The sequence below is a fragment of the Dipteris shenzhenensis genome, chromosome 5, assembly GCF_047967505.1.
Source record: "Dipteris shenzhenensis isolate YYH24624 ecotype China chromosome 5, Dip_SZ_1.0, whole genome shotgun sequence".
Lineage (NCBI taxonomy): Eukaryota > Viridiplantae > Streptophyta > Polypodiopsida > Gleicheniales > Dipteridaceae > Dipteris > Dipteris shenzhenensis.
Genome location: NC_141600.1, coordinates 39,674,524 through 39,691,550, shown reverse-complemented (window position 1 = coordinate 39,691,550; position 17,027 = coordinate 39,674,524). Strand labels below are relative to the sequence as shown.

The window sequence follows — 17,027 nt, the reverse complement described above, 5'->3', positions numbered from 1 at the left end:
GGATTACCTCTTGGATTAATGCAATTTTCATGTTCTACTCCCAGGACTTCTCCCAAGCCACAACAAAGAAAGGGAATGGGCTGATACAAGGGTAGGTTAGGGAGTTCCACCCAGACAAGGATTCTAGTAGATCTAGGGGCATCAAGAGAGAATTCTTTAGTCCACCACTCTAGATATAGAGGTTGATTTCTAATGGTCCACGGACCATGTTGCATAGATCTAGCAGCCATCTCAGGCTTCTCAAAAAGAAAGATAAAGAAGCCCTTCTTTAAGAACCTCAAATTTAGGACATTCATACCCTTTCTAACTTAGTTTGTTCTGATCCACGACTCACTAAAGGCTAAAGGGGGTTTGACTCCAAGCAAAAAACAGAGCATGTGTGCGCAATCATAGCACAGAATCATGCAGTAGTGAATTCGTCCAGGAAGGCCATTATTGTTTTACCTGTTCCAGTTGCTTGACCCTCTCCATCAAGCTGTTGTGCTCTACTAGCATCTTGTTGTGCAACATGTCCGCATTTCGAGATTATTGGTGGCGTGACACCTTCAACTTTCTCCTTGTTGGGTATAAAGAGCCCCGGCTCTCATGGAGTCTGCTCAGAAGGGAAGTGATTTGCTCGCCCGTCTTTTCTTGGTGTATCTCCGCTGATTGTGGGAGGTCTAGTTTTGTTCGAGTCTACATGTCCTCCAGGGGCTCCAACTTTATCTCCAAGTTTGTCTCCTCCTTCACTGGTTAAAGCAGGTTCAGCAAAGTCTCTCCTTGCTTCCATGTGCTGCTTGGCTACATGTAGAGTAGCTGTCCTTCCAAGGGCTCCTGACAGAGCTCAATCTTCACTGGTTCTTCCTCTCTCACCTCTTTGTTGTGAGGAGAAGAAGCTGCGGAGGCTTTGAGTAACTCTCTTGTGGCCACGGGCCCATTTTCACCGAAAGTGCTAGGAGCAAAACGTAATCTTAGGGAAAGATAAAGAAGCCCCCCTGTGGCTTCTTAGCTGCATGCACATAAGAGGGGCGCACAACGCCTCCTCCTCTTCCTCCTCGACCTCCGCGGGTGCTCAAAGTATCGTGTCCATCAGATATGCTTTGCATGGTTGATCACGCATTAAACACATCTCAATAATACCTATGTTAAGGCACATGCAAAGTATCATGCCCATCATATATGCTTTGCATGGTCAATTAAACCCTGTTTTTCACCAAGTGTCATGCACAACCATCAAAACACACACTCCGAGTTGTGCTATTCGAATGTGCACATATCCGATGCACACGCTACTTTGCATGTGCGTCAATCTCACCTGTGTTGAGGCACGTGCAAAGTATCGTGCCAATTGGATATGGGTCAATCGGATATGGTTGTGTGGTTGATCACGCATTAAACCCTATTTTTCACCAAGTGTCATGCACAACTATCAGAAAACACGCTCCGAGGTGTGTTATTTCAACGCGCACATATTTGATGCACTCACTACTTCGAACACGCATCAATATCACCTAGGTTGAGGCATGTCCAAAGTATCGTATCCAATCGAAAATGGTTTGCATGCATGAAATACTCTTTTTCAACAAGTGTCATGCACAACCACCAAAAAACACGCTGTGAGGTGTGTTATTCGAACGTGCACGTATCCGATGGGCATTCTACTTCGCACGCACGTCAATAATACCTTTATACCTTTATACATATGTTTTTGTATATATATATGAAATCCCCATGACATCAATATATATATATATATATACATTGCTTGAATTTTAAGAATGCTTACATGTGTGTGTGTGTGTGTGTGTGTATATATATATATATATGAAATCCCCATGAAATTATAATATATATATACATTGCTTGAAGTTTAAGAATGCTTTTATGTTTCACAACGTTCTTTACATTTTGTGTCTCCGGAGCTCTAGCTATGGCTGCCCACGATAGCTCGGAGGAGTATCTCGACGTCCTCACAAACACTGGTCTGCACACCGGCATCTCCAAGCCTCGGTCCTGGTTTTCCTTCCCTGTCACAGTTTTTTTTTTCACTCTCATCGCTGCAACCTGAACATTTTCAGCATTCCTGGAGCTTCTTCTCTGGAATTTTGACTCCGTGACGTTGATTGTCAGGTCGGATGAACGGCCTTAACGCCTTGACTGCCGATCTTGTTCTATGACTGTCCTAGTATATGCCTATAATATGATGCTGTCAGCAGTGAATGTCTAATGAATTAGTCATTTTGACTATGATATCAGGTGGCATTTGGGTTGACAATAAGGGCCCGTGTGAGCATCGAAGTCTATCCACGTTGATATATTGGTGTTTGCCTGCATCTCCTAGGAGCTTAGACCACATTTGGCATCTTCACGTCATGGTCTATACAAAATTGGCAACGCCATTCTTCGTCTCAACAAATGGGATTTACATTGTTTGGCACATTACCCAAAGTATGTTGCACGTACAATGTAAACCTGTATTTTTTGTAGCCTTTTGGGAATACATGGGAACTTAATTTACCTTGGCACGATCTGATCCAGAAAGACACAATGTAGACATTGTGCAAAATTATAGTCAATTGGCTATCTTTAACCGGGCACTGAAACCTATTGAAAGTTGAAACAGCCGCAACGGGGATTGACCTTGCTAAAGTTGCCAAAGGTTTTAAGGACAAAGCACCAGTAGTGGAGATGCCATCCGAGTAGTCTCAGCTACCTACTCACGGCGGTAAGATAAATTAATAAATCATTTGAAGACTTAAAGGCAAAGAATGGCTAATTGGCGTATAGAGCTCTCAATTCAAGCTCTATTCATTAAAGTCGTATTGAGACCTAGGCACAATTCTTGCATTTTCTATGTTTCCAACCATTTTGAATGTAGGCATGTAAACAGACCTCAGTTTTTACTAATATATTATATTGTTGCACAAGAGCACCTACAATGCAGGTGTGCATATCAGCATCTGCATGGCAAATAAAGTGCTGGTTTGGATGTATTTATTAAAGTTAAATTTGAAATGCACAGTAATTGGCAAGGTAAGAGTCCACCATTGCATATGCAGAGGCACTGGCGTTCAAAGTTGAGTTGAAATGTTGTTAAAGGTCAGAGGACCAGTCAGATATAAGAAAGCAAAAGGATGTATATTGCTTCAGGTGCTATGGAAAAGCACAACCTGTTGTGTATGCCCTCGCTAGTGCCTAATGTCTATGAAATGTATCTTATTTGTTTATGTATTTATCCATTTTCGTATCCTTTTTTTGTGTGCCTCATCTCTATGAAATATATCTTATTTATTCATTCGAGTCTATCATTTAATGACTCGAAATTATCAAAAGCAAAGTTTCTCGTATGTGCGCATGACTTTTTGTCTGAAATAGAGGTGTGCATGTTCAGAAGGTTGCGTGAGGGGCATTCCTTGCAACATCTTTGACGGTACCTATTACTTAGGAAATGAATTCTCTCTCTGACGTAACTCTGACTAAGGACCGTTTATGTTGGTGGAGGGGAAGATCTGATTATGCTCGTTGGTTGAAAAATGGTGGCACCTGACTGATATATATTTCTCTGCATTGGAGCAGGCGACAAGTGCATAAAGATGGTGATTACCATAGAGCAGTCCATGTATGGGTTTTTGCAGAGAGCACTGGGGAGCTGCTCTTGCAGAAGCGTGCTGATGACAAAGATTCTTGGCCAGGATTGTGGGATATATCAAGTGCTGGGCACATTTCTGCTGGTGATACGTCCCTTACATCTGCTAGGTATTCCCTCTTCAAACGTGTGACCTCCTCATATGTCAGCTGCATATGGCTAAGGGGCATAAGAAGTTTTGCAATTTTCTGTTTGCCGTTGCTTTATTTTATTGTAGACTCCCTTGCTACCGATTTATTTAAAGAATACTCCTTAATCACTTGTGAGTATTGGCCAGGTTGTTTCCAGGGAAAACCTTAAACCATCCCACAGAGAAGTTCATTTGTGTCTCTGTATCCACGTAGTAGGAGGGTACTACTGACAGACCAGATTGTGCTTGCAGTATACATGGTCAGGTTGTTTCCAGGGAAAACCTTACACCATTCCATGGAGCAGTCCATTTGTGTCTCTGTATCTGGCTAGTAGGAGGGTACTATTGACAGATCAGATGGTAAAGGCAGTAAGTGAAGTTGTTCAGTCATTGGGCAGTTCGAGACAGTTTTCAATGTGGCTGCAGTGTGTTTCAAGACCCCCTTCGCCATATTATCAAAATCTGTATGCACGTGCGCGTGGTCCATAGTTAGGGGAAACGGGGAAACGGGGAACGGGAACGGAAACGTTTCGGGATTTCTGGGAGGGCTGAAACGGGGAAACGCCACGTCAGCAAGGGAGGGGAGTAGATGATGATGGAGGGCTGAAGCAGGCTGCAGGAGAGAAAGGAGAGGAAAGGAGTGAATGGGGCTGAAGGAGGGCTGGAAAACCTTGAGGATGGAGAGAGTATGAGGCTGAAGGAGTGGAAGCAGCCTGGAGGCCAAAATCGAAAGCAGGGCTGGAAAACCTTGAGGATGGAGAGACTATGAGGCTGAAGGAGTGGAAGGAGCCTGGAGGCCAAAATCGAAAGCAAAAAGACAAAAAACGGGGCTGGCGGCGGATTTCACGTGATTTTGGAGACCTAGCAGCTTGTGTTGTCTGAAACAGCACGTTTCAAGGTTCTGAAACGCGTTTCAGACTGGCTGAAACGTTTTAGCCAGCCGTTTCAGGGTCCTGAAACGCATTTCAGGAAACGGGGCTTCTCTGAAACGGCGTTTCAGGCCTGGCTGGGCTCTGAAACGCGTTTCAGTGTAACTGTGGCGTGGTCTATCCAAGAGTTTTTAGGATCTGTGGGACAAGTGTGTAGAGAGTGCTGAGATCCAATCACAACGCCAATAGTGCATAGAAATTATAGAGCAACAACAAGTGAAGATAGAGCTTAGCAAACGTATTGTAAATATCAAAACTGGTCCAATTAGCCAGCAAGACTGAAGCTTAGATTTGGCTGAGGGAAAGTTGTCAGATAGAACAGGTACTACCTCACCCCCACCTTTCATTTTCAGGGGACAGATAAGGCATGGCTCAAAGAGTACTTTTCTAGCACACGCCACGAGAGAATTTGGACCACACAAAGGCCCCACATTCCAGTTCTATACTCTGAAAGTTTGATAAAAACTTTAAAGGCTTATACCTCAAATATCAATAAAAGCACTTGATATTTGCGTGTGAGTTGTTGTATCATGAACATTGAATCCTCCATGATCTTTAGATGAGTGATTCTGACTCTGATTGCTAACTGAGTCCAGCAATCAAGGTTTCGTACTCCAAATGAGGACATGGATGAATCAGCATAATCATTAATATAGACATTGATATCTATATATTAGTTGGCATTACTATTCTATTACCGCCAACTATCATTGCTAATATTGATGGCAAGGAAACTTTGCTGACCGACAAGAGATCCTTTCTTTCCACATGCCAAAATAATATTGGAACATTTGCTCATTAAGTGCCTATGAATTTATTAAATGGTATTGGATGATGGATAGTAATCACATCACACAATACCACCAATCTTGAAAGTTGGATTGTCTTATGTCTTTGAACAAGCATCATTTCACCTCAATTGGACTTATTCTAGTCTTACAAAGGTATATATATATCATTTCACCTCAATTGGGAAAATGAACTATTATGTACAAATCCAGGTTACTATGAAAAGGTATGATTAAAACTTAAATTATGCAATGCTTTTCTTTCCAAGCAAGTTCTCTCGTCTTTCGACCATTATTTGAAAGCATCCTCTACTTCTTTTCAACTTATTTTGAGTTCAAGGTTCGTTGTTTTACTTTATTGGAAAGTTTTAGGCATGATTTCTGCAAAAGGGAGAATATAGGCCTCTTAAGGGAGGTTCTACTTGAACTTTCCTAGCTCCCATTGCTCTCCAACCTTGTACATCTCCCTCTGAGGCAAGCTGCGTTTATTACAAATGTATCTTGAAGGAATATGAAGAACAAAGGTGAGTAGGATGATCAAGAAGAAAGGAGCATCGAGATCAAAGAAGTAATGAAAGCAGAGTTTTTACCTCTTGCTTGCTTTCTCTTCTCCACTTTCTTTGTTTCAAAAGCCTAATGTGTGGTTTGCTTGTTTTGTAGCATGTACTCTTTCCCATACCACTGAGTCCTATATCACTATTCTTTAGGTAAGTACTCTCAAAATTTCACCTTTTCCATGTCCTTTTTCTTGTTTGTTTCTGCCATTGATAGACAAGCTAACACAAGGGCTTGTATATTTAATTTACCATATGTAGCTATGTGGTCCCATAGGACATCCTCTTCGTTTGAATTGAGTCCTTGCTTCATTCACCCATAGAACCCATGCAGTCATGCATGCAATAGATGATGCATGTGGTCTTGGAAAAGGATATCTTAAAGGATTTTTATCTCTAACCCTTCATTAGTGAAGGACAAGGACAATGTCATAATTAACTTCATAAGGATGTTTTCCGTGCCAGAGTTACTAGGACCATCTGTGCAATCAGACAATTTGATTTTAGCTAATGTTTGATCATATGCAAGTTGTAATGAGCCACCAGAGAAGACAATGTAGATCCAAAGCTCAAAGGTGCAATAAAAGCTAAGTTGCAAACTCCATTGCCTATACATTAAAGTAATTGGCATCAAGCCAAGGACAGGCACGTAAATGGCTTCAAAATGTTGAAATAATAGTATGTAGATCGTGAGTTCTTTTCACCATGGAATTTGTGACGAACAAGTTTGCGTGATAGTGTACTTCATAAATGTAGTTACTACTTACTATTTTTACAATTATTGCATTTGGTTTGATGTTTTCTTGCTTAATATGTATGTCACTCATGCTAACCCTAACTGTAGTCGCCAGTTTGGGGGGTATATTGGCTTAACGATACATGTTATGATGAATTTTCCTTGTCGAAACTAACAAGGTGATCTCCTAGGACTTCATCTGGACCCTGTAGACGTACCCTTGTAGTAGTAGTTACCTTGGGACGAGTAAGGGAGGAGTTTCCTTGGGACAAGTAACGATTGTGCAAGCAAGCCCCCCCCTAAATACTAGTCTCGCCAGGGGATACAACAAGGGAGAAATTGCCTTGAGATGGGTAGGGAGAGTACAAACAAGTTCCCCAATGTTGGTTCGCTTGACATCACCAAACAACATTGGAAATGCTAGTAATGATCATCTCTCTTTGGTAGGTGATTTGGTTGGGTCTAGCTCGATAAATCAAAACAATAAAGCTAGCAGAAACACATATACAGAAAGGTTTGACTTTTTAGCTAGGTCAAACATAAATAATCGTCATGATTTCGGGGAAGGTAACATTAAATTGTCTAACTTTAAGGCTTTATTAGCTTGCACTCATTATACAAATAATAACATAAGAATTCTTAATAAACTAAGACGCCTTAGAAACAAGCATCTTAAAACTTTTGTTTCTATTAGTCCTATTCATACCACACAAGTAATTTATGTTATCTATAGCATACATAGTAGTATTATGCTTTATGAAGGACGGAAGGCTTTCGTTTATATTAGTCTAATTCATACCACACAAGTAATTTATGTTGTCTATAACATACATAGCAGTAATATGCTTTATGAAGGACAAACCTATCGAACGGCTTTTACTCGTTTTCAAGAATATCTCCAGAGTGCCGACAGAAACTCAGTACAAAGACTTTGTATAAATGGATGCTCAAGTATGTGTAGGTGTGTGGATTTGTATGTGTGAGCATATGTTTATACTATGGTCTACACACACTGTTGGGCGTTGATGATGTTAGTGGAGATGTCATAGTAGCTAGTCTCTGCTATGTGTGATGGTGTTTATGCTTTTCAACCTTATGAGTGACCATCATGAGATTGACATTGCACTATGTTGTGATTTTAGAGGATGAGTTTGGGCATGTTCCTGGACTCATCTAGGTATATGTTGAGAGATAACGCTCAACATCATGTGATCATATGTGCATAGCACCATCATGTGATCATATGTGCATAGCACTAACCCAATAGAGTGCCATAAAGAAAAGGGTTAGATGCCCTAACCCTAACCCTAACCCTAAATGGGTTTGTATATATTCTACATTTTCAACTAAATCTAGTGTACAGTTAGTCATTTGTGGTGTGCTCTCTAGCTGTGCCCTCTCTCCTCATCTCCACTCTTCTCCTCTCTCCTCTTCATATTTTGTCATGGTATCAGAGCATGGTTTTGCCTTCCGTTGAGGCGCCATCCTTCACGAGTGAGAGATTGAGAGATTGAGAGTTTCTCTTGAGTGATATTCACTTCCGTTGAGAGAAAAATTCCGTCTATTTGAAAGAGAATTTCGATCGATTCATTTGAGAGATTTCTGTCCATTGAGAGAGCTCTTCATTGTGTTTATTCTGTTTTGTAAGAGCTTTGTGAGAGAAATTTTCATTCTTTTCGTGAGAGGGGAGCTTCCAAAAGTTGTGAAAGACTATTTCGATTCTGAGGGAGAGAAGAGAGTTTCAATCTCTAAGGTTCAATTTTCAAGAGTGTCTCTATGTATTTTTGGGCTTATATAAGGTTTCTGTAATCATGCTTTCGGGTAGATAGGTGCCTAGCTACTCAAGCTACACGGCTCTGCTCTTCACCGACTAAGGCTTACAAGCTTCACGACGTTCATGGCCAGTCGCCTCCAACCGTCTCCCAGCCTCAAACCTCCTTTAACAAGGCTTCCTACAAGGTGGCTCTTGAGGCGCAACGCAACAACAGCCTCTTGCAAGGCTCCCTTCAACGGCCGCTTCTAGCCATCAGCAGTCGACGGAATCTCCACCGTAGCGCCGCCTTGCTATTCAAACGCTCCTTCCAACGACCTTCAATGTGGCCAGTCGCCTCCAACCGTCTCCCAGCCTCAAACCTCCTTCAACAAGGCTTCCTACAAGGCGGCTCCTGAGGTGCAACGCAACAACAGCCTCTTGCAAGGCTCCCTTCAACGGCCGCTTCTAGCCATCAGCAGCCGATGGACCTCTCCACTGTAGCGCCGCCTTGCTATTCAAACGCTCCTTCCAATGACCTTCAACGAAAAGCCTTCATGGCTTCGTCAGCGCTCTGCTCCATCTACCTACACAAACTACAACAGCCCAACGACAACGGGCTCCTCCATTAACACTTTCAAGTCTTAATGGCTCGTTCTTCTACGACGACGCAGCAAGCAAGACTCTTCTACGACCTAAGCAAGATAGCCAGCCGCCAACCGCCATCTCTACGCAGCCCTATCCCGACAAGCCATAGACAAGCATCGCCAAGCGACCTTGTAGTGCCATCTACAAGCTCCGCCTCCAATAATCCTCTCCAGCTCAACCTACCAGCCTTCAAGCTCCCGGCACCCAATGCTCAAAACGCGCATGCTCCTACCTCCAAAGCTCACCGACGAGCTTCAGCTTTGCATCCAGGCGATAACGCGGCTCCTTTAACGAGGCAACGTGCCTCAACGCTCTCTAGCACGCCTCGGTCTACATCTCCAACTGAGCCCACGAGCATTTCTCCACAGATCCACCATCAAGATCCTCTATAGCGAGCCAACGGGCTCCCTCAACACACTGCTCTCTCTGCAAACTCAAGGTCTAGAGCTGAGGCCGCGTGGAAATGCCACGTGGCAGATAAGCCATTACCATAGTTGAGAAACTAACCATGATTGGTTAGTCAGGGTTGGTCCATAGTTGGCCACGTGGCAGTCAATCCCATCACCCACCTTGGGTCAAGGTAACGCGGGATAGAGTAACCCTGGTCAGCAAGTGGATAAGGCGGGTGAAGTGAACCTTGGGTCAGGTTAACCCCTGGTTGGGTCACCACACTAAGGTTTGGTGAACATTCTGTATCACTCATTTTTGAGCCTTGCCGACAAATCCACCTCCTACACGTACATCCGCCTCTACATTGACGCATCTGACCCAACACATAAAAAGAACCAAAGAAAAGAAATTATTTGCTGTTCTTTCATCGATCGACGGTTGGTATAGATCTAGATCAGAGTGGACTAGATCGCCATAGAGGGGACGCTTTGAATCTCCCCAAGTTGCCAATCTAAGCCATGCCCAAAATTCCCGACTAGTTCCTACTGGGAGTCAGTTCCTACACTCACATACGGTTTCACATCATCACATTATCTGAAACCTGACGTTCATTAGTTTAGTGAGCAAACTTTAGAGTGTTCAGAGGCATTGCCAATTGTTCATTGGGAAGATAGCACATGATTTGATTTCACACACACGTGCCATCATTGTAAAGCCTATTCGGCTATTTCACTGCATTGTGTACATCATTTCAGCCTTGTAAAGCCTCTTGGCTATTCCCGGCATCATTTGTCACAAGCCTTATAATACAGATCGGATTATATATATTGCAGTTCAATTTCACCGACAGTTCAGATTTCACTTGCCACAGTGAGTGTTTTGTAGTTGATTCAGACAGTGATTTTTATGACACTTTGAGTACATTTCTTGCACCATGTCTACGACTAGCAACCTCAATCTGGAGGCATCTGCTAAGCTAGAAAACTCCAATTACGGCACATGGAAATACCGAATGGAGACCATTCTTGTACTTCAGGACAAATGGGAGTATGTCGATGGATCTACACCTAGATCATTGGATGATCCAGCCAGCAGTAGCTCTACTCCATCTATTGTCACAGCACCAGCAACGGGATCTACAGCGGGATCACCAGCTACACAAACAGTTTTCGCACCTGTAGTAGATCCTGCCATTGCTTGAGCTCAGGCAGAATGGGATAAGAAAGATAAGTATGCATATCATTTGATCAAGCAGAATGTGCAAGATGTCATGCTAGGACAGCTTCACACCGTCAAGTATCAAAAGAAGCATGGGATATGTTCGCAACTCTCTATAAGTCCAAGAACACTTTCAGGATTCTCACACTGAGAAACCAAATTAATCAGAGTTTCCGCAATAGCAACGAAACCGGTCATGCTTATGTACTCCGGATCAAAGACTACAGCAATCAACTCAGAGCAGGAGGAGAGAGCATGAATCCAGCAGAAATGGTTCAAGTCATCCTGAATGGACTAGGAGAGGGATACGAGAATCTAGTCCAGAGTATTGCCATTCAACGGCAAATTCCGACACTGGAAGAGCTCCGGTCTGTCTTACTTGGTGAAGAACTTGGGACTCAGGCCGTTCATGCATGCAAAGGTCATTCTAATGATTAGGTATTCACACCTTCGGATAGAAGCAGAGGCAGAGGTAGATCATTCAAGAGAAGTGGTCATCATCATCAGCAACAAAGTCATCAACAAAATCAGCATCAACATCATGCTCAGCAACATCAGAATCAGCACAGAGGAAATCATTCAAATCGAGGAAGATTCCAAGAACGAGGGAACGCATCCACCAATGTTTCAAACATTCAGTGCAACTACTGACATAAGTTTGGACACTATGAACGAGATTACCGCAAGAAGCAATACGACCAAGGCGGTCAATCTAGAAGTAATCGAGGGAATTTTCGTGGCAGAGGAAATCATCGTGGTGGACATTCTAGTCACAGTCATTTTACAAATGAACATGGGAATATGTTTCTTGCAAACGAGAAAATGGAGCAAATTGATACAGTGTACATAGACAAAGTGTACATAGACAGTGTACATAGACACTGATTGCAATCCAAAAGAGAATTTCAGCTATCAAGTCAACCAAGCATATCAAGATCCTTGGTACATCGACAATGGTGCATCATCTCACATGACAAATCATCAAGAATGGTTCACAGAGATGAAACCATTAGAAGGTCAGAAAAATATCATCTACACAGCAAACAATACACCGAATTCAGTTCAAGGGACATGCATTATTCCTATGAACAATTTCATTGGTACGAAAGGATTGGTGAAAGATGTACTCTACGTTCTGAAGCTCAGCAAGAACCTCGTCAGTAGGTCAAATGACGGAATGCAACTACCGAGTCATCTTCGATGGAGATGAATGTACTAATAGAGATAAATCCAGAAGATTTCAGCTAGTAGGAAAAGGTGTCAAGGAAGGACGCTTGTACAGAATGCTAGCTACTATACTAGAATGCATCATGGTTGGCTACAGTGAAGAAAGCAAAGCATACAAGTTGTATGATCCCATCAACCGAAAGGTCATTATCTCCAGAGATGTAATCTGAAAAATCTCAAATACATAGGAGATAGACACACCGATTACTCAGTCATCTACAAAAAAAGTTAATGAAGAAGAGCAAGAATTGCCAGAAACACCCCAAGCAGAGTCACGGCAGCTCAGAGGATCTACTAGGGAAAGCAGACCTCCGGTCAGATTGACATATGCTCAGAAAGGCAAAGCACTTCAGGTTGAAACCACCAACTATGCTCTTATGACTACCATCATGGCTACAGAAGAGTCAGTGTACTTCGAAGATGCAGTAGACAAACCAGAATGACAAACTGCTATGAATAAAGAAATGGAAGCTTTGTATAAGAATAATACTTGTGAATTATGTGATTTTCCACTAGTAAAAAAGGCCATAGCAAACAAATGGGTATACAAAGTGAAGTACAATCCAGATGGAATTATTCAAAGATACAAAGCCAGACTAGTTGCAAAAGGATTTGCACAGCAATATGGTCAGGAGTATGTTGAGACTTATGTGTTAGAATTATTGCTATAATTTAGCAGTGACCAATGTAATGTAATAAGTAGGTTAGGGGTACTTTTCCCTCACTTAGAGGTTTTTTTTCCTAACCACAGTTAGTTCACTAACTATGGTTAGTGAAGGATAAGGTTTTGTCACTTAGACAAAACCTATCACTCCATTTAGTTGTATCTTACTCTCATCTAATTGCAACTACGTTTTCAGCTCTCTCTCTCTCCTGCTTCTTGTTCTCACCTTTGCTCTCTCTCCCATTCTCACATTTGGTATCAGAGCAGGTTGATCCTGCTTCCTGCTCCTTGTCCTCCAGCTCCAACCTACAAGCTCCCGTGCCAGCTCGCCGCATCGTCCGTACAGATTTGTACGGATTGATTCCGTACAGTCCGTACTGTACCTGCGACGCCCGTACCAGCTCTTTCACTGATTCTGTACAGTCCGTATTGTACCTGCGACGCCCGTATTCCGAACAGCACCTCTTGCATCACCGTACGGCGATACATCACGTACTGCACTTGCGTCGCCGTATCAACGCCTGCATCACCGTACGGTTGTACAGCTCGTCGTCGTACAGCCTGTAGCTCTGTTTCGTACACAGGCGTCGTACAGCCTGCAGCCCCGTACGTACTTGTGCCGTACCATTTCTTCTGTAGGTATCTTCGTCGTACAATTCCGTACACTGCTCGTCTGTACCTGCACGTGTCGACCATCCGTACCATCTCGTCCGTACAGGTGTACGGATTTCGACCGTACATCGCTGACAGATCCGTACAACTGCCGTACCGCCGGATTGACAGTTCCGTACTGTTAGTCCATACAGTTTGAAGGTGGGCTTGGAAAGTCACATTTTTGCAGGAGGATATTGGAAAGTTTTTTTGTCAGGCTCTTGTGCATACAACCATTGTTTGGCTGTATTTTTGGGAACACATTTGGAGCTTTGGCAGACACATTACAATTTTGGGGCTTTTGTCCATTTTTTGGCACACATTGCAAGCAAATTGCAAAGATTGGCCAAGAAATTGGGGCTTTTGCAGGAGATTAGCTATTTGGGTGAAATTTGGCTCAATTTCAACTCCAAATTTGGGGCTTTTGTTCAGAAATTGCAGATTTGGGGCTTTTAGTAAATTTGCCCCTTTTTTGTTGCAATTTCAAGCCACAAATTGGGGCTTTTGTGTTGGGAGAGCAATTTGACAGGTTTCAGTTCACACTGCCTTTCTGTGAGTGCTTTGAAGCGCTTTTGGCAGGTTTTGGGAGAGATTGCATGCTCTGGCAGATTTCTGACAGAGACATTACAGAGATTTGAGTTGCATTTTTAGCTAGTGTTTGGCTGTGTTTTTTTGGGATTTGTGCACTCCATTCCCAGCAAGGGAATTCAGATTTGCATTTGCTGTATTTTCTTTCTCAGACATGGCCCAGCAAAATCAGAATGATTTCGGTTTCAGTGGTCTCTCACAAGAGGACAAGCTGGATGGTACCAACTACTCCCTCTGGAGTTTTATGGTACGCAATATTCTGATTTCTCGTAATTTGTGGGACTATGTAAGTGGGGATGAGTTCCAGCCAGCAAATGTGGCACCTAATACCCCTCCCCAACAAGGAGGAGGCAGAGGTCGTGCACAGGGTACAGCTGCAGCACAAGTTATTGGTGCAGTTATACCTACCACTCCAGAGCAGAAGAGATGGGATTCACGTGATGCTTTAGCTTTGTCGTGTATTTCTCTTTCAGTGAAAAGATTCATCATTCCACATATCCGGTCGTGTAAGACCTCAAAGGCAGCATGGGATATTTTGGAGAGCATGTATGCAGCTCGGAATGATGCCAGGGTGTCTTTTTTGAAAAGAGAATTGTCTCATACACATATGGAAGAGGGCGACTCCATGTCAGTGCACCTCACAAAGCTACAGGACTTACGAGAGCAATTGCTGAATATTGATGAGATCATTCCTGATTGAGAGATGATTACCACTACTCTGAATTCTCTTCCTGAGTCTTATCTCAGCTTTCATACCTTGCTGAATTTGTCTTTGAGGGGGGGTGCAAATCCTCTCACTTTTCACGAGTTGATAGGACTTCTGCTGCAGGAAGAGCAGACCAGGAAAAACATGGCTTCACGAGCTGGTGAACATGCCATGCTCTCAAAATTCAAGCCTAAAGTAAAGGGACAGGCAAAGACTTCAGCAAATCAGCCTTCCAATGGTTCAGGACAGCCTTCTCAAAAGGCTAAGGGTGATGCAGGTAAACCCAAGAAGAAGGGAATATGTCATTACTGCAAAAAGCCAGGTCACTACATTGGAGAATGTAAGAAAAGGCTTGCAAAAGAAAAGAAAAACAGCTCCGGTATGGCTGTCTCAGATTCAGCTCCTCATGCATCTGACAATGAGCAAGCTACAGCCAACTTTGTGGAGCACGACTATGCCTTCTTGTCTTGCATTTCAGACTCTCAGTTGGCTGCTCGGGATAGTACAGCCACTTGTAATGATGACACTTATGCTTTTCTAACATGCAGTTATGATTCTTCCAAGGATGCAGCAGCTTTCAGTGTCAATGAGACACATAATACATGGTATTTTGACAGCGGTGCCTCAAAGCATATCACTTTCAGGAAGTGTCTCTTCACATCTCTGCATCCACCACCTGTTGGTAAAAAGGTCACATGTGCCAACAACTCCTCCTATTCAGTCCGTGGTACAGGAGAAGTTGAACTTACAGCCATTGATGGCTCAACATTCAGAATTTCTGATGTCTTGTATGTGCCTGGTATCACAAAAAATCTACTTTCAGTGTCCACTCTTAACAGAGCTGGATTTCAGGTCATTTTTGAAGATGACAAGTGTGCAGTCCATGATAGAGAGCATGACTATGCCTTGAGACTGTCTGGCACTTTGTTACGTGGTCTTTTTCAGCTTGACATGTATGAGAAAAGACCAGCACATGCTCTTGCAGTTTCCACTCCCACTGCTGCTATGCAGAATGCGGAGTTATGGCACGTGAGATATGGACACATGCATTATGGCAGCTTGATGACGCTTCAAAAACATGCCATGGTTGATGCATTGCCTCCTCTTGAAACACCTCCTCCACATGCCTGTGAAGGGTGCATTCTTGGTAAAATGCACATATCTCCTTTTAAGAAGGATGGATCAGTTAAAGCTGTTCGAAAATTACAGCTTATACATAGTGATGTCTGTGGTCCCATGAGGACTCCATCATTGGGTGGTCATCTTTACTTTGTCACTTTTATAGATGACTACTCCAACTACACTTGGGTTTATGGGCTGAAACACAAATCAGAAGTGTTTATGGTCTTCAAACACTTTGCAGCCATGGTTGAGAATGAATCCGGACTCAAGATACAGACGTTACGCACAGATAGAGGAGGGAGTACTTGTCTGCAGATTTTGATGCTTTTTTGAAAGACAAGGGCATTGTACATCAGCTTACAGTGAGGCTAACTCCTCAGCAAAATGGGAAAGCTGAGAGAAAAAATCGTACTCTTATGGAGATTGATAGATGTATGTTGAAAAGCAAAAAATTACCTCACAAATTTTGGCTTGAAGGTCTCATGTGTGTCAACTATGTTTTGAATCGGGCACCCATAAAAGCTTTGAAGACCAAGACTCCCTATGAAGTTTGGCAAGGGAGAAAGCCTTCTGTGGATCATTTCCGTGTCTTTGGATGCCTTGCATATGCTCGTGTGCCTGTTGAGCTCCGGCATAAATTATCTGATAAGGCAATCAAATGCATTTTTGTTGGGTACAGTGCAGAGAGCAAGGGCTACCGTCTCTACAATCTTGTCACATGCAAGATCATTGTCAGTAGAGATGTAATATTTTCAGAAAATTCAGCTCACACTCAAGCTGAATTTGATATGCCTTCTTCATCCGGTGATGTCTTTGAGGGGTTACTACCCATTGCCTTGGGTTCCCCTGCTGATATATCTGATGAAAATCAGAATTTTCAGATACCTCCACATGCTCCGATTCAGCCACAGGATGTCATACCACCTCCACAAGCCGTGGAAGAGGTTGTTAGCAAGAAATTGCAGATATACATGCAGCAAAAACAGTCCCAAATTGGCTGTTATAGACTCTTAGGGAGAGTAAAATTGATGCTCCATTACCTGGCAGAACTCGGAGTGCAGTAAGGCATGGGGGAGGTGCTCTTTCAGTTGAATCAGCTTATGCAGATACTCTTCTTGATGAAGAGGAACCTGAGACATTTGAAGAGGCACATGATAATGTGCATTGAATGAATGCCATGCACGATGAGTTGCAGTCCATTAAGAAAAATCAGACATGGGAAGTTGTCGATTTGCCACCAAATAAACATGCCATAGGTACACGGTGGGTTTTTAAAGTTAAAAGAAAGCCAGATGGCACCA

At 42.9% G+C, this 17,027-nt stretch overlaps 1 protein-coding gene across 2 annotated transcripts in view; it reads left to right on the top strand.

Moving 5' to 3' along the window:
* The first annotated feature begins 1,859 nt into the window (after positions 1 to 1,859).
* NUDT3 (nudix hydrolase homolog 3) overlaps positions 1,860 to 17,027 on the top strand; it is a 240,184-nt gene continuing 225,016 nt past the window's right edge. For both annotated transcript variants that reach the window (XM_087374766.1, XM_087374765.1), the window contains exons 1-2: positions 1,860 to 1,989; positions 3,556 to 3,735. In XM_087374766.1, coding sequence (XP_087230892.1) covers positions 1,910 to 1,989; positions 3,556 to 3,735 — 260 coding nt within the window. In that variant the 5' untranslated portion in view covers positions 1,860 to 1,909. The remainder of the gene's footprint in view (positions 1,990 to 3,555; positions 3,736 to 17,027) is intronic.